The sequence below is a fragment of the Mustela lutreola genome, chromosome 11, assembly GCF_030435805.1.
Source record: "Mustela lutreola isolate mMusLut2 chromosome 11, mMusLut2.pri, whole genome shotgun sequence".
NCBI classification, from domain to species: Eukaryota; Metazoa; Chordata; class Mammalia; order Carnivora; family Mustelidae; genus Mustela; species Mustela lutreola.
Window position 1 is genome coordinate 96,488,056 of NC_081300.1, and position 24,655 is coordinate 96,512,710.

The following is a 24,655-nucleotide window of genomic DNA, read 5'->3' on the forward strand; positions in this document are numbered from 1 at the left end:
ATTTCCTCACTCTCTATCCCATAATAGAAACCAAGAACACAATCTCTTGTAATCAAAAGCACAGCCTTTTTCCTCTGCACACCCACAGAAAACATAACAGATTATTACACACGTTGACAACTAATTAAGCAAAAAAAAAAAAAAAAAAAACATGGATCAATTTTTAGATGTTCTCCCTTAAAAATTCTGTATCTCGAAGATTTTATATGTAGGGACAGTCAATAAAAACCGCTGCCATCATTCAAGCAGATGTCATACAAAATCGGCTAACGTTAGAAGCCATGCACTGAAATACATACTTGGACAGTATCACAGGATCTTCCAGGGAAGCCAAGGAAACGCATTCTGGGACACTGCTGACTGTCCCTGGAAGCTGGGACGGACTGACTGAGGCTGAGGTTCCCATGACAGTGTTTTCTTCATCTACAGTGTTGACCGAGATGTCATTACTATTAACAGTATAAACTGAAGGAAACGTGGAACTGGTCCTACTTTCATTTTGGAATCCATGATTTTTCCAAGAGTCCACTGGTGAAGCTTTTGAATTTGAGGGATATTTTGGGAATCCAGATAACTGAGAAGCAATATTACTTGCTTGTGAAAATGAGTCTATGTCAGAGTGACTAGACATAGTAGGTTCTAGAACAGCGTCTGGTGAAAAGGATATTCTGTCATCAAGGGCATTCAAAAAGGTCTGTGGTTGAATCCCTGAAATCTGCTGATTTGGCTTCATGTGTAACGTCGGATCTAGAGTTAGTACCTAGAAATAAGACAGACAACAGTAAGGTTTTGCCCTCAGTACTCAGTGTTTGTTTTTAAGTGAGTAGGCTTTAGATCTCCTAGGGAAAATAAAACTTAAGATAAAAGTTAAGAGTCATGAAGCAGCTTTCATTTTCAGTCAGAGAGTGTTGACAATTTACCTCCGGTGGATGATTTGGGTTGGAAGGAGAAGTGAGATTCCTCTCAGGTAACTGCTTGTTTTCCCTTTGTTTTTTATGATAAATATCCTTCAGTGATGGTAGCTTCATCTCATTACTAGTATTAGACTTAAAGATATGAAACAAAATTATTTGAATGGTATTATCAATGATGAAAAAAGTTTACTGGTATCAAGATCAGCACCACAAAAAGATTCTAGAGAGATTTTAAATGAACTGAGACTCTATACTATCGGACTTAGAAAACAAATTTAGAAGTCATTACCTGTTAATTATGAGTCTCCCTCAGAACAAAAAAAATTAATATCCCCTAACAATAAATATTAAGGTGGTAATCTGAACCCAACTTATTTAGTAGCCTAAGAATACTTCTAAAGAATTAAAAACTTTGGTAGCCCCTCCGACTCAAGATAAAAAAATCAAATTTTGAGGTAAGAAAAGACTTCATCATGCATAACCAAAGCAGGATGAGAAGAGTTCTGACTAAATTAGTATCATGTGACTCAAGGGGACAGATATAGGGATACCTATATAGTTATTTTCCTATTTTTCAAAAGATTGATTTATTTTTTTTAAGATTTTATTTATTTATTTATTTGACAGAGATCACAAGTAGGTAGAGAGGCAGGCGGGAGTTGAGGGAGCAGGCTCCCTGCTAAGCAGAAAGCCCAAAGCAGGACTCAATCCCAGGACCCTGAGATCATGACCTGAGCTGAAGGCAGAGGTTTTAACCCACTGAGCCACCCAATGCCTAAAGATTTATTTTAGAGGGAGGAAGAGGATTGAGCCCATACACACAAGCAGGGGGAGTGGAAGAGAGGGAGAGAAAGACAGAATCCTCAAGCAGATTCCCCACTGAGCGAAGGACCGCCCCACCCATCACACAGGTTCAATCCCAGGACCCTGAGATCACAACCTGAGTGGAAATCACAAGTTGGACGCTCAACCGACTGAGCTACCCAGGAGCCCCTTCCTATATTTTTAAGAGTTGGCAGACCAAAAAAAAAAAAAAAAAAAAAAGTGTTAAGAAACAAGTTACCCAGTGGAAATAAGACCCTTTTAAAAACTCTTAAAATAAGAAGGCATGAACCTAATTACAGCTTGAAGACAGGGCTCTGCCACGCTGGAAATGTGCAAAGAGGTCTAAGCTCCAAACATTAAAATCTCAGCCTTAAATTATTTCCAGGTGTGGGCTATTGCAGAGCGTGGCAGTGGATCATTTAACCCCAGGTCTCATATATAAACCATGGACTTTCTCTTAAACGAGATTACAGATTCAGCAAGAGGTACACTGAAAGCATTGAAAGAATACATTCACAGGGGGCTTCAAGTTTGTGTCCAATTTCCAGACCCTACACAGCCTGCAGAATGCCATGAATTTTTTTTTTTAAATATTTTATTTATTTATTTGACAGAGATCACAAGTAGGCAGAGAGGCAGGCAGAGAGAAAGGGGGAAGCAGGCTCCCCGCTGAGCAGAGAGGCAGACACGGGTCTTGATGCCAGGACACTGGGATCAGGACCTGAGCCAAAAGCAGAGGCTTTATCCCACTAAGCCACCCAGGAGCCCCTGAATTAATATTTTCAAACAAGCCCTTTAACTAGCTTGTGAATAAGATGATTAATTTTTTTTTAAATGAACGACAGAGTTCCTCTTTTTTTTTTTTTTAGATTTTATTTATTTATTTGACAGACAGAGAGATCACAAGTAGACAGAGAGGCAAGCAGAGAGAGAGAAAGAAGCAGGCTCCCCGCTGAGCAGAGAGCCCGATGCGGGGCTCGATCCCAGGACCCCAAGATCATGACCTGAGCTGAAGTCAGAGGCTTTAACCCACTGAGCCACCCAGGCGCCCCAAAGATGATTAATTTTTTATGTGCATGGGGGCACCTGGGTGGCTCAGTCAGTGAAGCGTCTGACTTTAGCTCAGGTCATGATCTCAGGGTCCTGGGATGGAGCCCCACAGTCCCAGGGACTCTGCTCAGCGGGGAGTTTGCTTGTCCCTCTCCCTCTGTCCCTCCCCCTGCTCGTGCCCCTCTCTCTCTCTCTCTCAAATAAACAAAAATCTTACACACACACACACAGATCTTTTTAAGTGTGCATTAAAGGAATTAATTTGTTGACTATAAACCCTTAAAATTAATAATTTCCATAATGCTATTTTGGAATTTTACTTTTTATATACCAACATCCCAAATGCCCTTTCAAAACTCTCAGCCTATAACAAGCAGTGCTCTGGTTGTGGCCTTGAGCCTGAGGAGTCCCTCCCTAGGAGCTTGGGTGAGCAGTTGCAATTCCTCCATAGAGAGCTCACAGTAGAACCATTTTTCACCATTTTCCACATCTAGGATTTCTTTTCATATTTTAACATCTGTGAAGTGAGGATGCCTCTTGTAATAAATGGCATCTTACACAGCTTGCGATCAAGTAGCAACCACGACCTAATTGTCATTGCCTGCTCAAAAGTAAGTATCAAAGACATCAAAATTGGCCAAACAGGTGTCAGCAGTCTGGAAGAAAATCCTAGAGACTACATCAGAACCCCTGAGAACCAGTATTTGAGGGATGGTGAATCCTGTATGTTTATCAATATTCCCCCACCTGGGGGCCAAACATAGGCCAGTTCTAGATGACCACTAAAGCCAGATAAAAACAGCACCAAGACCTTTCTTCCTTTTTTAAAGAAATGCTACATCCTCAAAGCTCTCGATGGCTCAAGGAAAACAGTATATGGGAAAACAGAAACCCACACTGAGTTGAAGAGAGCTGTGTAAGCCTCTATAGGTGAAAAAGTTTTAACAAACTTATATTACTTATATTGTCCTTTTTATGTGTGTTTAAGATTTCTTTTATAAAAATCAATGTTTAATTAGGTCTACAAGCTCTTTCAATAAGAATAAAATACATATTCTACTATAACAGTGCTCTCTTGGTAATTTTGGGAGGAGTGAGAAGACAAAACAGGAAATCTTAAAGGCAACAGTGTCTTAGCATCACCAAAATACTGTGTCCATTTGCTGATGGTGCAGATTACATCATGCACACAGTGAGTCCTGCAATGACAAAGCCCACTGAGCCTTCCGGCCCCTCACAGTCTCATTCCTCAGCTTTCCTCCCTCTGTGTTTATCTCTCTTTTTCACTCCTTTCCTGAAGGATAGGATGCTGGATTCCGCCCCATTGTAGGACTCTGATGTCTACACGTATGTTGTTCCCCCACGGCCCCGCCAATGCTGGTCAATCATGCTTACAGCTCTCCTGGTTACCTTCAATGTAATCCCTTCTTTTCCCAAACTACCTTCTTACCACCTGACCAAAACATGGACATACACAAGCTGGATAGTTTTATTTCATTATTCTGAAGAAAATACATTTCTCAAAGAAAATTAACTAGGCAAATTAAAATACTCAAAATTATGGTACAAATGGATTAGAAGGAGGGCATAATAGGTTGGAGAATCAAAGCCAGGTGTAGAAACAGCAGAAGCAGTTGCCTGCGGACCTACTGGATTTAGAATTGTAGGCACAAAATCATCTCATTTCATTTTACAACACAGTAACTGGACATTTCTAATTCTACTCTTCAGTAATTTTCCTATGATCACGTAAGGCAATGAATGAGAGACCCCATTTCAAAGCAGGTATAATTTACAGCCCAGGCTTTCTTTAATATATCAAATTGGAAAACACAAAATTTATAATGAAACAGCATATTTAACTACACCTGTATAATGCGAATACCCACCCACAATGTGTTTTTAAATTACCTGGCCGGGGGACATATCTGTGCAGGAGGCTGGTGCAAACGTCTTCTCTAAAGTTTCAGGCAAAGAGTGATACATGTCCTTCTCCTCCAGCTTCCAGTAAGTCAGTCCTATGGCACACAAATATGACAACATAGAAGACTGAGGAAAGAGAATAAAAATGCTCTCTAGGAGAGCTTATTTCTACTTAAAGAAAATTATATACAGAGAGTGACTAGTTTTAGGCTATATGGGAAGTTGAATTTTGATGGCATAGAATCTCTTAATTGCCTTACCATGTAAGAGTTCTAATTTAATGATCCAAATATTTAAAACCGAAATGTACTACTACAAGGCAAAATATGGGGCACCTGGTTGGCTCAGGCAAGAGAGCACATAACTCTGGATCTCGGGGTGGTAAGTTCAAGCCCCATGTTGGGTGCAAGGATTATAAAAAAAAAAAAATTTTTTTTTTAAGTCAAGATAAACTAGTACAATCTAAAATGTACTTTGGGGCACCTGGGTGGCCTCTGCCTTTGGCTCAGGTCATGGTCTCAGGGTCCTGGGATCGAGCCCCGCATCGGACTCTCTGCTCAGCGGGGAGCCTGCTTCCCCCTCTCTCTCTGCCTGCCTCTCTGCCTACTTGTGTTCTCTCTCTGTCAAATAAATAAATAAGATCTTAAAAATAAAACAAAATAAAAAATATATATATACTTCGTAAAAGACCATTTCTTTATGAACAGTACAGAAAATGCAATATAAAGAATTCAATGGTTCAAATACACATTCAGAGTGTTTACTATGCCAGGCCAGGGAGCAGGAAATGTGAGACATGAACAGTAAATAAGTCACAAGGTATACCCGGAAGGTTAGAAGACGGTAAGCACCCAAATGGTTAAGATTTAAAAATCGGGTAAAAGGAAATATGTGGGGTGTGTGTGGAGGGGTGCTCGGGGTCGGCTCTTTGCAAGGTAACAAGACAGAGTAAGCATGTTAGCCCTGAGGGAGGTCCCCTACGTAAAAGGTGGGGAGAACATTTAAAATATAGGAAGCAGCAAAGCAAAACCCTAAAAGGAGACCATATCTGGCACATTTAAGCCAACAGCCTCGCTGCTGAAGCAGAGAGGAGGAGCTGCAGAAAATGAGGTCAAACAGAACAAGGCTAGACCTTGCGGGGCCTGTGGGTGCCGACGAGGACTCAGGCTGCTCTTCTGAGGGAAAGAGCACAGTGGGGTTTTGAGCAGAGAAGTCACATGATCTGACCCCTCTTTAAGAAGGACCCTACAGGGGCGCCTGGGTGGCTCAGTGGGTTAAAGCCTCTGCCTTCAGCTCAGGTCATGATCCCAGGGTCCTGGGATCCAGCCCAGGTCTCTCTGCTCAGCGGGGAGCCTGCTTCCTCCTCTCTCTCTGCCTGTCTCTCTGTCTACTTGCGATCTCTGTCAAATAAATCAATAAAATTAAAAAAAAAAAAAAAAAAAAAGAATCTGTTTCTTGGTTTGTCTCACTCTCTCTCTTTAAAAAAAAAAAAAAAGAAGAAGGACCCTACAGGCTGTTGCACAGATGGAAGGGTGCAAGGGTGAGGGCAGGGAGGCTGGGCAGGACGTGGCAGAAACCCAGGGGACAGGTGATGGGAGCTCTCTGAGGGGGGGCAGCATGACGGGGGTTGAATTCCGGCAGTTTTCATCCTGCAAGGCTAATTCATCCTGACAAACCGCATGTGGGATTGTGGGGGGGAGAAAATCAGTAGGTTACATCATTGAAGCTAAAATAAGCTTACCACGGAGAGTAAGGAACGGCTCACAAAGGGTTTGCATTTCTTTCTTTTTTTTTTTTTTTAAAGATTTTATTTATTTATTTGACAGAGAGAAATCACAAGTAGAGATGGAGAGGCAGGCAGAGAGGGAGAGAGGGAAGCAGGCTCCCTGCTGAGCAGAGAGCCCGATGCAGGACTCGATCCCAGGACCCTGAGATCATGACCTGAGCCGAAGGCAGAGGCTTTAACCCACTGAGCCACCCAGGTGTCCCAAGGGTTTGCATTTCTTAATTCACTCTGGAGCACCTGGAAAATGCTGAGATGCCTTCTGCAAGGGTTTAAATAACTGTAAAAATATTTTTTTCCTTCTATCCTTCTAGAATGTGTAACACAAATCAATGCAAGTAAGGAAGTCAGACTTAGAGGCACAACACAACATAGAACAGATTTACAGAAACCGCTCCATTACACCATATAGCATCATCGTCCTATTAGAAGTTGTTATAAAAAAATGACTATCATACCTGTTCCTGAATCAGACATCCAAGAATTTGGACTCTCATCTGGTTTGTTGAGGTAAAAAGCATGAGGATGCTTAGCAGCAGTGAAATTAGACTACAAGGCAAGAGAGAGAACTGTGAGTTCAAAGCTGAAAATCATTAGGCACAAACTGCTGACCCAAGGAATGAAAGCCAGGTGTCAACCCCCGGCCTAGAGAAAAGTCTCAGAGGGTTCACGAAGAAGGAGGAAAGTCTGGGTTTCCCCACGATTACAGGAATGCACAATGATAGGAACTAACCGTGAAGGATTTTCTTCTCCTGTGTGTTTACAAAAGTTGATTTGGGAGAACACCGGCAATTGAAGCTACTTAATGAGCTCAGGAAGAAAATGTATTTATAATTTGCCAGTAACATCCAAAAGGAATTCAAAATCCCTGGAATTAAAGTCATTTAGGGTCAAAATTAATGTGAAAGCCCTAATAATTCATTTTTATCATTAAAAGTACAATAATTCAAACTCTAAAAACTGCTTTCAGTAATCTATATGAACTTCAAGTAGTAAACTATGTCTTTGTATAGGCAACCGGTTACTAATCACAGAGAAGGCTCGAAATGCTTGCTTATCACCGATTCTGATAAAAGTACTGAGCCAACTACTCCTTGCGGTGTCTCTGGCATTGTCACAAGAAATTTAACAGAAGAGCATTTTTATCAGTATTTTTCTCGTCAGCTCCACCATCATCGAACTTTTAGTTTTAGTTAAGAAGTATTTTTTTTTAATTTTTTTAGAAAGGAGCTTTTTTTTTTTTTCTTAAAGATTCTATTTATTTATTTGACAGCGATCACAAGCAGGCAGAGAGGCAGGCAGAGAGAGCGGGGAAGCAGGCTCCCCGCTGAACAGAGAGCCTGATGTGGGGCTCGAACCCAGGACCCTGGGATCATGACCTGAGCTGAAGGCAGAGGCTTTAACCCACTGAGCCACCCAGGCGCCCCTGTTTTTGTTAAGTATTAAAGTTGTATTGCTCACAATCTTGTGTGGACCCACAGCGAAAGTAGAAGGCTACAGAGGTGACAGCACTCTGCCTACCAAGGAGGGTGTCTTCCTTATGCTAAAACAACAGCTATTTCAAGATGGGCTTCAAAATAGCTAGTACCCAAAGAAACTACCATTGTAGAAAGAGAAAACTGGATGCCAAGAGGATTCTGTCCCTAAGGATTCCCTGATGTAGACTCAAACTAGAAAAAACAGGAGAAGAGGAAGGATGAAATAAAGAGTTCCAACGCGGTAAATCCGCAGCATTTGACTCAGGATTATGCGGGTAAGAAACGCGTTCACTTCAGGTGTGGCACCTCGGATTCATCAACTACCTGTATCTGAAAGCCATCGAAAACTCAAATAAAAGAAACTTGATCTCCCATAATGATTTCCTACCAAAAATACCACTCATCTTTAAAAAAAAAGAAAAGGAACGGAAGGCGCAGCTGGGTGGCTCAGTCAGTTGAGTATCTGACTCTTGGTTTTGACTGCGTCAGGATCTGAGAGTCCTGGGATCAAGCTCCCCATCAGGCTCCACACTCAAGAGCAGAGTCTTCTTGAGATTCTCTCCCTCTCCCCCCGCCCCTCCCCCAGTGCTCAAGAGCCTGTGCATGCACTTGCTCTTTCTGGCTCTCTAAAATAATAAATGGAGAGTTGCCTGGGTGACTCAGTTGGTTAATCATCTGCCTTCATGGCACCTAGGTGGCTCAGTAGGCTAAGTGTCTACCTTCGGCTCAGGTCAGATCCCAGGGTCCTGGGATTGAGCCCCACATCGGGCTCCCTGCTTGGTGGGAAGCCTGTTACTCCCTCTCTCACTCCCCCTGCTTATGTTCCCCCTCTCTTGCTGTGTCTCTGTCAAATAAATAAATAAATAAAATCTTAAAAAAGAAAAAGTATCAGTCTTCAGCTCCAGTCATGATCTCAGGGTCCTAGGATAGAGCCCCATGCTGGGCTCCCTGCTCAGCAGGAAGTCTGCTTCTTCCCCTCTCCCTGCTCTCTCTCTCTCAAATAAATTAAATCAAGAAAGAAAGAAGGGAAGGAAGGAAGGAAGACGTTGTCTTTTTCTGCCAACCTAATTCAATAAAAAAAGCAACTTTCAGGGGCAGCTGGGCAGCTCAGTGGGCTAAGTCTCTGCCTTCGGCTCGGGTCATGATCTCAGGGTCCTGGGATCAAGCCCCGCATCGGGCTCTCTGCTCAGCAGGAAGCCTGCTTCCTCCTCTCTCTCTCTCTGCCTACTTGTGATCTCTGTCAAAAAAATAAAATTTAAAAAAAAAAAAAAAAGCAACTTTCACCCCCATCTCCAAATACTATCATGCTCTCACTCACACCAAACAAGGATATAGCATCCTGATGGCTGACGGCACATGGGTTCAAAAGAACAGTTCTATGAAGGCAGTCCTACAGGGCGGGTCTCGGAGGCTCGGCAGCTCCTGTAGCTTCCTGCACCCTCACTTCCCTCCTGAACACAAAAGCGGAATACGTTCAAGAACTGTGATATGAAGAAGCCTAAGTATCACTGGCTGGCAAATGAAAATTTACTGAAAGAAAAAAGAACAGTGCCTTAGGAAGGCTGAGGGACTGTCTCCCTATGACTTCTATTTATTTTTCACAGGATGATGCAAAGACCATGTTTATGATGATCAAGAAGTGGTCAATTTTGGGCGCCTGGGTGGCTCAGTGGGTTAAGCCGCTGCCTTCGGCTCAGGTCATGATCTCAGGGTCCTGGGATCGAGTCCCACATTGGGCTCTCTGCTCAGCAGGGAGCCTGCTTCCCTCCCTCTCTCTCTGCCTGCCTCTCCATCTACTTGTGATTTCTCTCTGTCAAATAAATAAATAAAATCTTTAAAAAAAAAAAGAAGAAGTGGTCAATTTCTAATGATACCAAGTTTGCAGAGATCAGATATTACAATATCAATGTGTTATACTAAACAATGTTACTCTATGATAATTTAAGCCAAAAGGGCTTCAAAGGGCTTCAAACTTACTCATATCTGTAACTCTTCAACAAAAACAGCTGCTAGATTAGCAAAACGGCCACACAGAATTTAACCATGTAATCTCTCAAAATTTGGGTTATAAATTCAGAGTTGTCTTGAAGCATTCACACACATAGTACTACTTCTTACAACTTCATAGTAATACAAATTATTTGAGGGCTTAAAAAAAAGTTAAGTGGATCACTCTCTGACCAAATGTAAACAGTTGCAGTACAAAGCAAATTAGCACCCTTACAAAATGATTTTCCCTTTTTTTTTTCAAGATTTTCTTTATTTGACAGAAAGAGAGATTACAAGTAGGCAGAGAGGCAGGCAAAAAGAGAGAGAGGGGGAAGCAGGCTCCCTGCTGGGCAGAGAGCCCGATGTAGGGCTCGATCCCAGGACTCTGGGATCATGACCTGAGCCGAAGGCAGAGGCTTTAACCCACTGAGCCACCCAGGCTCCCCTCACTTTTTATAGTACTTTACCCCTCCTTATTTTTGATTTCCAGACCACTAAAGAACCAGTACTTAGAGCAAACCATTGTTTCCAATCCTTTGAGACACCCGAAGGCAGATAGGTCAATAGTACAAATTAATACCATAGAAGAAAGGGCCGAAAACTTATGTTGATGAGTATGTAGTAAACTCCACCTAATTATCGGTGGCTGAAACATGGCAGAGTAAAGGGACTTATCACCCACCTTCTCCATTGGTGACTTCTTGGCCAGCTCATTTCCTTGCATAGGTTTTGAACACCCCTCTTCTGTAAGTGCTCTCTTTGGTTGGTTCTGCTTCAGCTTTTGTGCCCATGATGTTATCGATTTACTATTCAAAAAAAGAAAACCAAAGTTATTCTCTTTAGAAGCTCTCCTTCACACATAAAACTAAACACTAGTTGATAATGGAAAATGTTTTGAGTTGTTTTTCTAATAGCAGGGAACAGATGGATTTTTATTGATTCACCTAAATTTCTTCTTACAATTTTCTATTACCAAAGGCAAAGTGAACAAAACAAACAAACAGTGATTAATAATACACATAGCTGTAGCCACAGAACAAAACCGATCACAGTGGCCCATTCAAGTGCTCAAGGTCTCTCTCAAGCAAAATCTTTATTTACGAGGACTAGTAATGATTACTAATAGGTACACAAGATCTGTGTTGTTATAGGTGAACACTTACCTTAGAGGACACACTTTAGAGATATAAAACTGAACATTTACGGTAAATGACATAATTTTAAATGAGTATTTGCTTTACAAACATCCAGCCACAGTTGTCCTTAAACTTACAAAAGTTCCTCTTATATATAAAAAGCATTAAATATACTTGTATATGATGTTTGCTTTCAAATTACAGGCACATATGTGACAAAACTCCACAGTTGATACAATTCCATACTCTAATTTTCAGCAAGTTTACAGTGACCAGAAAATATAAAAGGTATTATTCTAGCAAGGCTCCCACCTAAGAGGTCAGTAGTCTTACAAAGTCACAAACGGGAAGAAAGTCAGACATTGGTAATATATCGTATGCTTTATTTCCATTTGCCACAGGCAATAAATACAAGACTTTGGTAAAGCTCCTAAGTGTTCAAAGACATCTCATTTTATTATACTCAAAAAGGAGCTTGCTTTACTAGATTCTAAATGTAATAAACAAGCAAACCTCCCTTCAAAGGATGGAGAAATTCTACTCACCTATTTGTTTTCCCACTGTATACTTCTGAAATCTTATTTTCGCCAAGAAAGTGGTGTTCAAACTCACCAGGAAAAATAGAACTATCTTCCTTTAAAGATGCACAGAACTCTTCAGTGGGATGTATATGAAAACTCTTGTTTTTTACACCATCTACAGGTGACTCCGTCTGCCCCAAAGGTGCTCCAAACTGTCCTTCAGAAACCTCTGGGTGCTCCATGATCTCGGGCGGGTCCTTAGATTTGTAGGCATTTAATTCGGACACACAAAAGGTGCCATACCCGCTGCTCACTGAGCTACTGTCCATGCTGCCGTCTGGTTGGGACGTGGCTGTTCCTTGCTGCATTTCGGGTTCTGTAGACTTAGGATAACTGATGATAGGTTCATTTCTCTCACTGTTTTCAGAATAAAAACCCATTTGACTTTCTGAAGAGAATTGTTTGTTTAAAAAACTATCGGAGGAAGCCCAGGAAGAATTACTGGTCTGTAACTTGACTAAGTTTTTTATCTCCTCCTGTATTCGCTGCAAATAAAATTATAGATCTGGGTAAGAAAGTATATTAAACATTACCTTTGTGTAAATACTCTGAAAATATTGCTTAAAAATAAGAGATATTAAAGAGAATCTGCTTTTAGTTAAAAAACAAAACTGGTAAGAAGTATTAACTGCTTCCTCTTCCAAATCTTACAATATAAAAAAAAAGAATCAATATAAATAACAACTTACTTGAATTTGGTTGTGGAACTGTTCCTGCTGGGCAACTATCTGTTGTTGGCATTGTTTTTCCACCAGACTGAATAGCTGTAACCACCTGGTCTATTAAATTATAAAATATTTTAGTTAAAAATAATTGTTCATGTAATAGTCACAGAAAAATTCTTCCAGTGGGAAAGGACCTTGTTAAAATATATTTTTAATGTAAAATGTATAAGCTCGATTAAATAGCTATAAAGCTAGATTTAATGCAAAAATAGAAAGGCACAGGCATGGTCACCCCTCTCTTATGTAACCTGCAGTCTGGGTAAATCTGAAGGTCTGGGTAAATCTTGTTTTTCACATGGCATCTTAATTTGACGTCACCAGCTCTCATTTCTGATTCCCACGCCTTAAGACAAGAAATAATTTGGTATAGTGGGATTTAAACCCCTAATTTACTTGTTATTTAAGTGTAAAACAAAAACAAAAGAACGCTTTTCAAGTCAGACACTGAAGTATCATCACTACAGCTGAGAGAAGAATGAGAAACTCCCTCTGAAAACCCACAGAACTGGCCTAGCCCTCCCTTCTGTCACTGTCAGGTCCTGACCCCTCGGACTCTCAAGCAGTCAGTGCTCTTACAACCAGATTGCAAAAGCAGGAAAGGGGGCAAGGAGACATTCAGCGACTAAATTCAGTGTCGAGGCTGGCATCCTTTCAGTAACAGACTCTTGGCAATAATACACACTAAGCAGCTACCATAAAAAAGAGCTTCCCTTACAAACCATTCCATTATCTTTCCTTTCCTGTACTCCCTACGGGGCCGAGAGATCCGGGCCCCGCGCACCTCCCAACTTCATCCCACCCCTCTCTACCCCCACTCAGTACCTACCAGCCTCACTGGCCTCTCTTTTTCCTGAACCTGCCAAAACGGTCTTCCACCTCAAAAGCTTTGTCCTCACTGCACCCTCTACCTGGAAAGCTCTCTCTCCAGCTCTTATCACGGCTTCTGCCCCTTCTTGCAATTATAGCTTAACTTCTCGAAGACAGTTGCCCAAACCATCCCATAGTTGCTCCTTTCTAAATGTCATCCTGTGCACTGCCTTCGTAGCCTTTAGCACAGAGAGCATCCCGTTTGTTCACTCTGTTAACTCATCATTAAGCACGTAGGACGCAGGGCCAAGGAAAGAGTGGGCACTCGGATATACAGTCTGAGTGAGTGTATGAAAATGGGAACTTCAGGGCCACCTGGCTGGCTCAGTCAGTGGAACACGCAACTCTTGATCTCAGGGTCATGAGCTTGAGCCCCACGTTGGGGTAGAGTTTACTTTAAAAAAAATATGTATGTGAATTTCAAGCTCATTTTTCTTTGGTATTACAGACTACACATTCTAGAGGCCCTTCAGATTAAAGCCAGTTCAGTAACCACAACAGAGCAGAATTAAATTGAAAGATACAGAACAGTATTAACGCAAAGGAAATAAAAACTCTCAGGATTGGAAAAGGAAATTTTTGAACAGAAAGAGAATGGTAGTGATAGGAAGTATTAATTCTAAATCAACTAACTTCAGGATAAGGTAGGTTACATCAAATTCAGTTCCTTATCTTGTCCACTTATCTACAACACGAAGTATCTTAGTCAAAACAAAAATCAGGCAATAGCTTTTTTTATTAAGTTATACAAACTTAAATACTTCAGGAGTTATTTTAACCTGACAAAGTTATTAGTCACACAGAACTAAATTACAACAATGATAGAATTACATACATAACAACGATAACAAAAAAACAAAAACAAAAACAAAAAATGGCTTCATATTATGTGACACAATGTTAATCACATCCTAATTAATATTTTCTTATTTAAGATATGAATGAATGGCGCTTACTAAGGATATAAATTGGTGGAGATTTTGTTCTTCCTAGTCAGATTTTATATTTAAATTTTCAATAAACATATTTAAGAACATTATAAATGCAGCAAATAATATTATTCACATATTATTAGGACTATGATTCATGTCTAACTAAAATTATTTATGTGACCTGCATTTTACACACATTGGAGGACATGGGCGTCTAATTAAAACTATCCCTTGCACAAAGCTTTTGATGCTATTAGCCTGAAAGGGGTTTCTATAGTCTCGCCTTGTAAATATCCCAATGACTTTGACATCCTAGGCCTAATTTCCAACTCTCCACTAACAACCTGAGTGGTCCTCAATAAGTAAATTTCATTTGTGCTTCTTATGAATTTCTAAAATGGGAAGAGTAATAGCACATAGGTGGCTGGGAGAATTAAATTTTAAATTCAAATATGATGCATGTGAAGCAGTGATCTCAATGGAAGAACTGTATTTTGAAAAGCTGTGAGGCCATGGCTGTCACAAAGATAGTAAGGGTGCTACCAGCACTCAGTGGGTCCAGGGACACACATCACAGGATGGTCCCCAACAAGGAAAAACTGTCCTGGGTCCATTTTATATTATAAAAATACCAAATATTTTGCTTAGCTCTCAAATCAACAAATCGTCCAGGAATGCCACTATGAAGATGTTAAGTTCGTTTCAGAACTTGATCAGAAGTTGGTCACCGTTTCAGAAAATCATGTCACCGGGACGCCTGGGTGGCTCAGTGGGTTAAGCCGCTGCCTTCGGCTCAGGTCACGATCTCAGGGTCCTGGGATCGAGTCCCGCATCAGGCTCTCTGCTCAGCAGGGAGCCTGCTTCCCTCTCTCTCTCTGCCTGCCTCTCCATCTACTTGTGATTTCTCTCTGTCAAATAAATAAAATCTTTAAAAAAAAAAAAAAAAAAGAAAATCATGTCACCAAATGAAGTGCTGGGTCATCAGTACAACACAGTTGGATCAGTCCGTGTCTATCACTGCTGCTTCACAGTGAGTCTACGTGTCAACCCCAGATTGTGCTCCACTACATCTTCTGATGGGAGTGTGCTGGGCACTTACATACTGAAAAACCTGTTTTCAGATTATAAGTAACTTTGATTCCTCCTCTTTATCACGATTAAGAGGATGACTGTTTTTACGGTAGGTACAGGCAGATGTATCTGTGAAATGCATTTCAGGATAATATAAGTTGATGTCACTTTAAAAATTGTCAAGTGTGAACTGTCAAATGTAAAATGTAAACTAGTAAATTAATGGTAAAATTATAAAATAAGGGCTTTGGGTCTAATAAGGTTGAGTGCTATGGACAAAAGGTACCTAGTATACTGCTTGGCAAATAGACACTCAATAAATGGTACTTAAAATAACTATTATCATAGGGACGCCTGGGTGGCTCAGTTGGTTAAGCAGCTGCCTTCGGCTCAGGTCATGATCCCAGGGTCCTGGGATCGAGTCCCGCATCAGGATCCTTGCTCGGCAGGGAGCCTGCTTCTCCCTCTGCCTCTGCCTGCCTCTCTGTCTGCTTGTGCTCACTTGCTCTCTCTCCCTCTGTCTCTGACAAATAAATAAATAAAATCTTTAAAAAAAAAAATAAAAAATAAAATAACTATTATCATATAACCATTACTCTTACATATATAATCAGTAGCACTAAATCGTGAAAATGCAAAAATAATGACTTAAGACAAATTAGCTAATAATGTGCTTTAAAATTTTACCGTCAGAGAAATATTAGCAACAGTAAGCATTTAAGAATATATTAAAGTAATTCTACGTAAATGTGTTAAACATTATTTTCCATTAATCAAAATACATAATCTTCTCAAGTTTAAGGAATGATAAACCTCAGAATTCCAGAAAAGAGGTTTTAGGAAGAAATTCTAAAGAAATTAGACCTCCAGAGCTCTGAGCTCCATGGAAGGTTTTAAGTTTTGCTTTAATAACATAGATGAATCCCTTACCAATGGTAGAAATCAGACAAATGTTACTATTCCAAAAAAAGATGAAAATATGAAATTCAGGGGAAAGAATAAGGAATAAGACTTGCACAATCCTTACCCCTCCCATTCTTCCTAAAATGCTACACACTAAAATATCACTGGATTGCGTTTTTGTATGCTACAAAACACATTAATAAATTGGAGAGATTTTACTGAAATGACCAGAAGGATACTTCATATTCTGCCAAAGTAAGAAATATCTTAAGAAATGATTCACTAAACAATTACATGTCTACATTATAAAAATTAAGTAGCCAATTAATATTAAATATAAAATAATGTTATATCAGAGATGAAGGGGAAAGGAAAAGAAACTGGCACAAATGCCAAGGTGTCAACTAGCACGTTGGTATGTTGCCTTATAAAAATCTGTATCTTAAATTCACAAATACATTCTGATTCCAGGATGCCAATTTCAAAGTATTAAAAGTAATAATTTCTAGTTAAACATGAATTTGCCAGAAGAGCAATACCTTATTTTTTTTAAAAAACATGTTAACTCAGGTTCATAAGCTAATGAATAAGTATATTAAAGTAAATATTTCAAAATATATTCCATTTTTAATTGTATCATTTTACATGTCTCTTGCATTAGCATATACTGACTATTATATGGAAAAAACAAAAATTGCAAAAACTTAAAGCTCAATTTTTCCTGAAGTTTGCAATAATAATCATTTTTATAATATGGATAATGAATACAAATAATTACTTAAGGGTGGCTGCTTCTGAATCCTTAAACCAGGTATTTTTTCATTCCACTTATTATACATTTTGAAAATAACACAAGTAATAGTTTGTATGATAAACATTTTTTAAAATTAAATAAATTTAATAAAAAATACATTTAATAAAATCCACTGTTCCCTAAATAAAGAATTTAATAAAAATGTTTTATACATTTCTATAAAGCATTACCAAATCCAGCCTGTGAAAAATCTAACCTGGGCATAATTCTGTGAAACAAAATTTATATATATGTATTCTTTTAACTAAATTTTCATATCACAATTTAACCTATGGGCCAAAGAAACAATCAATTCTGAAAAATCAATATAATTCAACATATCACAACTAAATGTGATAAGGCATAACTAAAAAGAAGTCTTAATTTATGAGTGGAGCATTCAAAATATTTCAAAGAGCATTTAGGCTTTTTTTTTCAAAATGGTAACAATTTTGTATGACTTACTTAAAACATTAGAATTATTAACAATAGTAATAATTTTGGAATTCTCACTTCTCTGAACAAAGCTAATATTTTAGCTGACATTTAAAATATAAATTAGTGTGGCTAATCACTAATATTTGTTCAAACATATTCTTGATCATCTTTTCCATATTGTTTGATATTGTTCCCCAATTCCTATATTTGACCATTTCACTCTAGCAGTAAGAATCACTCTCTTTAGTATATAAATTTCTAATAATGTAGAGTTCAGTAGAGGCACATTTACAAATATATTTTTTAAAATTCCACAAATAAAACAAAACTAGATACCTCACAGTTTTTCCAAAGTTCCAAATCAGTCCTTCCAGTGTTTTGTAGCTCTTGCATTAAAGAGGTTAGGACTTCAACTGTACCTTGAATTACGGATGGTCTGGTCTTCCCTGAGAAAGAGGATACCCCATTTGTACTAAGGTGGGGACTACTTCTGTTGAAACATAAATAATTCAAATGGTTTTCTTCATTCTACCAAAGTGTTGAATAATTCAGCAGTTCAAGTTTAGCAGAGCAGTACAAAACCACTGACATTTAATCCTTCTTAATGGCACCTCGTTTGTTGAAAATCTGATCACGTTTGTCCACAAAAGGAAAAATAGCAGTAAAGAGAAAGCACTTTTTTTTTTTTTTTTTTAAAGAATCCAACAGAAAGACCATCTCCAGAAGTGGGAGGACACTCCAACGCACCAGCAGAAAATAAAAGTTTCTGCTGTACGATAAGAAAAAGGTCCAGCTTTCTCCAATCTAAATCATTCCGGAGGATTATTTTCCTCTACTGTAAGTACAGCCCTTTTTCTGTAGTGGGGTTTCTTTCTCCACTGCCCAGAATTGCAGTCAAGTCTTGTTAATTGGATCCCCCTAATTTGGTGTGATAAGCTGGTGCTTATCTTTGCACCATCTTTGAGTAAAAGTTGTGCCAAGCAAATTAGCAGCAAATATTCAGCATTCATTTAGCCCTATTCACTGTGTAAAATACCACTGATTCTTTCCAGGAGGACTGCTTTCCCAAACTTGAGAGGAAGTTATTTCAGATTTGCTTTATAAAAACACAAAGCATAATTAAGGACAATAAACTATGTTTAAATTCCAGTCTAAGAGGTCATTTTCATTTATTTATTGATACCCTATATTGTTTCACAAAGAGTTCATTAAAACACACACACACACACACACACACACCACAACACTGACGAAAATAACAGAAAAACAGTAACAAGGAGAATCAAGGACTAATAAAAACTCCGGGGAAAGAACATACATGTTGTCCATAAGGGGTTACATGGTTGTGTAATCAAGTCTAAATTTGACCGATTTAACTGCTAGTCATAATGAAAAGGGAGACAAGGTCAGTTACATAATCTTCATTAAAAGAGCACATTTAGGGGCGCCTGGGTGGCTCAGTGGGCTAAGCCGCTGCCTTCGGCTCGGGTCGTGATCTCAGGGTCCTGGGATCGAGCCCCGCATCAGGCTCTCTGCTCAGCGGGGAGCCTGCTTCCTCCTCTCTCTCTCTGCCTGCCTCTCTGCCTACTTGTGATCTATCTCTGTTAAGTAAATAAATAAAATCTTTAAAAAAAAAAAAAAAAAAAAGGGCACATTTAGGGGGTACCGGGCTGGCTCTGTCAGTGGAGCACGTGACTCTTGATCTTGGGGTGGTGAGTTCGAGCCCCATGTTGGGAGTAGAGATAACATTTTTTTAAAAATTTTAAATAGGGGCGCCTGGGTGGCTCAGTGGGTTAAGCCTCTGCCTTCGGCTCAGGTCATGATCTCAGGGTCCTGGGATCGAGTCCCGCATTGGGCTCTCTGCTCAGCAGGGAGCCTGCTTCCCTCTCTCTCTCTCTGCCTGCCTCTCCGACTACTTGTGATTTCTCTCTGTCAAATAAATAAATAAAATCTTTTAAAAAAAAAATTTTTTTAATAAAATCTTAAAAAATGAAAGGGGAAGGCACATGTAGGTTTCCCCAGGCAGATTATGTTCTAAAAGGGATTTCTTCCTAGGGGTCACCAAGTGCTGCAGGAAACGAACTTTCAGTGCATGGGTACAAATTGTGAAGACAGCCATCTCCCCGGACCATTTCCCACACACATTCCCCGCCTTTCACCTCGCTTTCTCATCTTCTATGTTCTTACAAGCTGCCTTAAATTCCTCCCAAGAAAGGCAGAGAATGAACAAACTTTTTAAAGAATTAGTGTATTTATTATACAGTCTCTTCAAGATCTCGTGTGTTAGAAGACCTTTGACCCTTTACCAATAGGCCCCAGATAGCCGTGTTTTTGCTTCATTGTACATGCTTGTTATAGCTGGGCTCCTCTCTAGTGGGCTTTGCCTCTTGGCTGTTTTTAGGCTATTAGAAATTTAGAAATCAAATAACCACGTTTGTCAGATTATTTACAAAATGAGAGCAAGCTGGCTCTGATTAAAAACAAACCAAACACTGGAAAGTTTAAAAAGAAAATGCATAAAATGCATTGTTGGAGAGTATCTATTTTTGTCCACTCACTCAGGGTCTGTTTTTTTTGCTTACTTCCTAGTATTCAACTTTAATTCCTACTTCCCAGATTGGTAAGGTAGTTCTGAAATATTAAACATTACTTGCACTGTTATTTTAAAAATGTAGAAAAACAATATTTAGGCAACTAAATTTTAAAGACATGCTTGTAATCTACCAGAAATTTTAAAACAGTGTAAAAGGGGACACCTGGATGGCTCAGTCATTAAGTGTCTACCTTCAGCTCACGTCATGATCCCAGGGTCCTGGGATTGAGTACATACAGCATAGGGCTCCCTGCTCGGTGGGAAGCCTGCTTCCCCCTCTTCCTCTGCCCCTCCCCCCTGCTCATACTCTGTCAAATAAATAAAATATTTTTTTAAAAATGATGCTTTGGGGGCGCCTGGGTGGCTCAGTGGATTAAGCTGCTGCCTTCGGCTCGGGTCATGGTCTCGGGGTCTTGGGATCGCGTCCCGCATCGGGCTCTCTGCTCAGCAGGGAGCCTGCTTCCCTCTCTCTCTCTCTCTCTGGCTGCCTCTCTGTCTACTTGTGATTTCTCTCTGTCAAATAAATAAATCTTAAAAAAAAAAAAATAAAAAAAAAAATAAAAATGATGCTTTGGGGTGCCTGGGTGGCTCAGTGGGCTAAGCCTCTGTCTTCGGCTCAGGTCATGATCTCGGGGTCCTGGGATCGAGCCCCGTATCAGGCTCTCTGCTAGGTGGGGAGCCTGCTTCCCCCTTTCTCTGCCTGCTGCTTTGCCTACTTGTGATATCTCTCTCTCTGAGTCAAATAAATAAAAATAATTATGCTTTGGGGCACCTGGGTGGCTCAGTCATTAAGTGTCTGCCTTCAGCTCAGGTCATGATCTCAGGGTCCTGGTATAGAGCCCTACATCGGGCCCCCTGCTTGGCAGAGAGTCCGCTTCTCCCTCTCCCCCTGCTTGCACCCTTCTCTCTCGCTAATTAATAAATAAAATCTTACCAAAAAAAGGGAAAACGAGTATTTTTTCACAATGATCCCCATGCAAAAGTACATTATCTGTGGAAGATATAAAAGGGGAGGGCTGAAACTATTTTTTTCCCCAAAGATTTTATTTATTTATTTGACACAGACAGCAGGAGAGGGAACACAAGCAGAGGGAGTGGGAGAGGGAGAAGCAGGCTTCCAGCTGAGCAGGGAACCCAAGGCAGAGCTCCATCCCGACCTGAGCTGAAGGCAGACACTTAACAACTAAACCACCCAGATGCCCCTGAAACTATTCTTTTTTTTTCTTTTTCCTCTTAAAGATTTTATTTATTGGGGCGCCTGGGTGGCTCAGTGGGTTAAAGCCTCTGCCTTCGGCTCAGGTCATGATCCCAGGGTCCTGGGATCGAGCCCCCATAGGGCTCGATGCTCAGCAGGGAGCCTGCTTCCTCCTCTCTCTGCCTGCCTTTCTGCCTACTTGTGACTCTGCTTCCGTCAAATAAATGAATAAAATCTTTTTAAAAAAATTTTTTTAAATTTTTTTAAAAATAAAATTTTTTTTAAGTTTTTATTTATTTATTTGACAGAGAATGAGAGAGAGTTGAGCATAAGAGGGGGAAGCTCAGAGGGAGCAGCAGACTCCCCACTGAGCAGGGTGCCTGATGCCACTCCAGGATCCTGACTCAGGAAGACAATTGATCAAGATACTGAGCCACCCAGGCGCCCCCCTGAAACTATTCTTAACTAATCCCTGAACAGCTCCTGATAGAGGGCTGTCATTGTTATTTAAATGCGAACAAATAAGTATATGATACTACTTGGATAAACTATGCAAATAAACTTATTTTGATTTGTTGTTACATTTTTTTTTTTTTAAATCTATCTATCCCATTCTTACCTATTAGTATTTAAGTTCAGTCCAAAAGACTGGGGAGAACTTTTTATATCAGATTCTACAGAAGATGAAGGTTTTCGTAAAGGTTTCACCAAATCAAAATCTTCCATATTGTACAGAAATCGTTATACTCTCTTATTTGAAAATGCAGGTTCTTTCAGTGTTTGAAGAAACTGAATCCGAGTCATCTTCAGATGCTTCATCGTCTACAGGCATTTTCAGTTGCTAACATTCAGAACTGTGAAATATCCTAAGCTCCCAAGAGAGTCTGAAAATGAATGGAGGAAAAAATACTATAAAAAGCCACTAAACCTAGCAACTGTCTTTTCACTACTTTGGAAACCTTGATCCTTTTATACATGTCTACATTAAGAACAGCAACAGCATTTATAATAAAATGCAGAAATGACCGATGTGTCCAACAACTGATGAATAAACAAATGTTATATATATATATACACATAATGGAGTCCTTCTCAGCAATAAAAAGGTATAAAATACTGATACATACTATAATGTGGATAAACACTGAAGTATTAGGTTCAAGTAAAAGAAGCTCAGTAAAAGATCACCTAGTGTGTGATTCCATTTATGTGGAAAATCTAGAAGAGCAAATCTCTTAAGACAGAAAGTAGATTTATGACTGCCAGAAGGTGGGGGAAGGAGACAATGGTACTGACCAAAAATGGGTATGGAGTGTCTTTCTGGGATGATGGAAAGTTCCAGAAATACATAGTTGCACAACCTGTCTGTAAATATACAAAAAACCTGTGACTTGTACACTTTAAAAGAATGTATTTTATATTATGTGAATTATCGCTCAAAAAAAGGGTGATTTGGCAAAAGTTGCATTCTTCTTTTGCAGGTAGTATTTCAGAATTTTATGTGTTTAATAAGATTCTAAACACAATTCTACTATGTAACAATTGAACACTTACATGCTTTGTTCATTTGTTTAATAAGTTCTACTAAAGGATCCATACTTGTTAATTTATACTTTGAACAGGTAAATTGGAAGTACTTAGTATTTAATTTGGTATTAAACACAGCCAATTCAATGGTTGTTTCTCCACTGGCTAGAAGGTAGGAGTGGTAGAAATGCACTTTAAGCTACCATAGCCTTTACTACTCTATGCATTTATTACTTGTTTAAAAACAAACTATTTGCCAGGTCAACTAAAAATAACTGCTTAAGTGATGCAGGTTAACCGATGCTAGGTGTCCAGAGACAAATTAGCTATAACGAATCAAACACCATGCTTCCTTCTTAGGGAATTCATGTTCTTGTGTGCGGTTTTTGTTTTTTGGGGTTTTTTTTTTTAAGTGAAGGAGCAAGAGAAGAATAATTATAAAAAAAAAAAAAATCTATGCTGTTTACAAGACAGAAAGCCTAGGGAGTGCAAAGGGAGGAAAATTATCTACCATTGATTCCACTAGGTTCCCACTTTCTAGGCCTGGTTTAGAAAGCAGAACCCGAAAAAACAGCAGCTCTTAAAGGAACCATTTCCACCGGGAGAAAGGTTATGTGAAAGCCAAGGGTAACAGGACTACCTCAATGGCTTTCTCCCCAGGGGCTCAGCCCATTGCCAACCACAAACGGGGTATTGAAAAAGTCGGGGGTTGCACCTTCCACCCGGCAACGAAAACAGCTGGATTCAAATCACCTGCTCTTCTACCGGGAAAATACAAGCTCCCCAGGGATAGGGATCTGCAACCCTATCCAGTATCTCCGCCTGCAGAGGCAATCCCGGATGCAGAAGATGCAGATGAAAAACCACTTGGGATGCAAAGATGCTTCTCCGGGGGTGGGGGGTGGGGGTAGGGGCGTGAGGGGAGGGAATGAAGGAAGGCGGGGAGAACCCCCCCGACCTGAATGCAAAATTAAACATAAAACACACACACACACACACACAAAACAAAACTCGAAGGACAATGGATATAAGCACAGAGCCATGTTTATATTTGCCGGTAACGAAATGTCACGCTCTTGGTCCCCAAGACCCCTAGTAAAAAAGAAAGAGAGGAAGGAAAGAAAAAAAAAAAAAAAAAAAAGACCAGCTCGGGGGCTGCTGATCCTATAAAAGTTAACCCGGCGCTGGGCTTTGCCGGGAGCCTGAGCGGGCAAGGAAGAGAGGATTCCCGAGGTTTTGAGGCCAGACCCCGACCACCTCGCCCTCGCAGTCAGCCCTCAACTGCTGCTGGTGGCGGCTCTCGGGTCAAAGTGGGACCGGTAGGGAGAACCACCGAACGCAGCCGCCGCAACGGGAGGCAGCAAAAGGCGGAAAGAAAACCCGCCACTCCAGCAACTACCATCGCGATTCCCAAAGCACACCAAGGAAGGTAAGGAAGATCTCCAAAAAAAAAAAAAAAAAGAAAAGAAAAGAAAAGAGAGAGAATTAGAAGAAAAAGCCCACAAGCCCCCCGCCCCTGGGGAAGAAGCGCTCTGCGATTGGGCCGCGCAGGTGTCACTCAAGGGCACTGAGTCTAGAAAAGGCGCACGGCCGCGGGCGAAGCCCCCACACACCGGAGGGACGCGGCGGGGGTTGCGTCGTCTGGTCGTCGCCCTCCCCCGCCCTGAATCCACCACCAGACTTGGGGTTCTGCTAAGGCCTTGTCTTTCAGAACTCGTACCCATACCCCCGCGGCCGAAGGCTCCCCGCAGGCGGGCGACCGCTTACCTGGCCGCTGCTCCCACAGCCGATGTCAGGGTCGGACGAGCGGCCTCTCGCGACCGTTAAACTCGAGGGAGCGTGCGCGCGCCCGGCACCTTGCTCGCGATTGGCTGTTTGTAAGGGGGCGGAGACGGCCGATCCCCGACGCGCGCCTCGGTCGCCCCTTTCCTA

At 40.5% G+C, this 24,655-nt stretch overlaps 1 protein-coding gene across 11 annotated transcripts in view; it reads right to left on the reverse strand.

The window, feature by feature from the left end:
• Positions 1 to 24,651, reverse strand: part of MPHOSPH9 (M-phase phosphoprotein 9) — a 67,073-nt gene extending 42,422 nt beyond the window's left edge. For 5 of the 11 annotated variants that reach the window (XR_009345760.1, XR_009345761.1, XM_059138820.1 and 2 more), the window contains exons 1-10: positions 24,491 to 24,651; positions 21,816 to 22,080; positions 17,745 to 17,898; positions 12,369 to 12,458; positions 11,644 to 12,164; positions 10,645 to 10,768; positions 6,954 to 7,044; positions 4,701 to 4,807; positions 921 to 1,046; positions 300 to 760 (exon numbers count right to left, since the gene is read on the reverse strand). Coding sequence is in view for 9 of the 11 variants with exons in the window: in XM_059138820.1 (XP_058994803.1) it covers positions 300 to 760; positions 921 to 1,046; positions 4,701 to 4,807; positions 6,954 to 7,044; positions 10,645 to 10,768; positions 11,644 to 12,164; positions 12,369 to 12,458; positions 17,745 to 17,898; positions 21,816 to 21,922 (1,781 nt within the window). In the remaining 2 variants the exon portion in view is untranslated. The remainder of the gene's footprint in view (positions 1 to 299; positions 761 to 920; positions 1,047 to 4,700; positions 4,808 to 6,953; positions 7,045 to 10,644; positions 10,769 to 11,643; positions 12,165 to 12,368; positions 12,459 to 17,744; positions 17,899 to 21,815; positions 22,081 to 24,490) is intronic. The other 6 variants (XM_059138822.1, XM_059138824.1, XM_059138823.1 and 3 more) reach the window with 6 other exon arrangements.
• Positions 24,652 to 24,655: the final 4 nt, after the last annotated feature.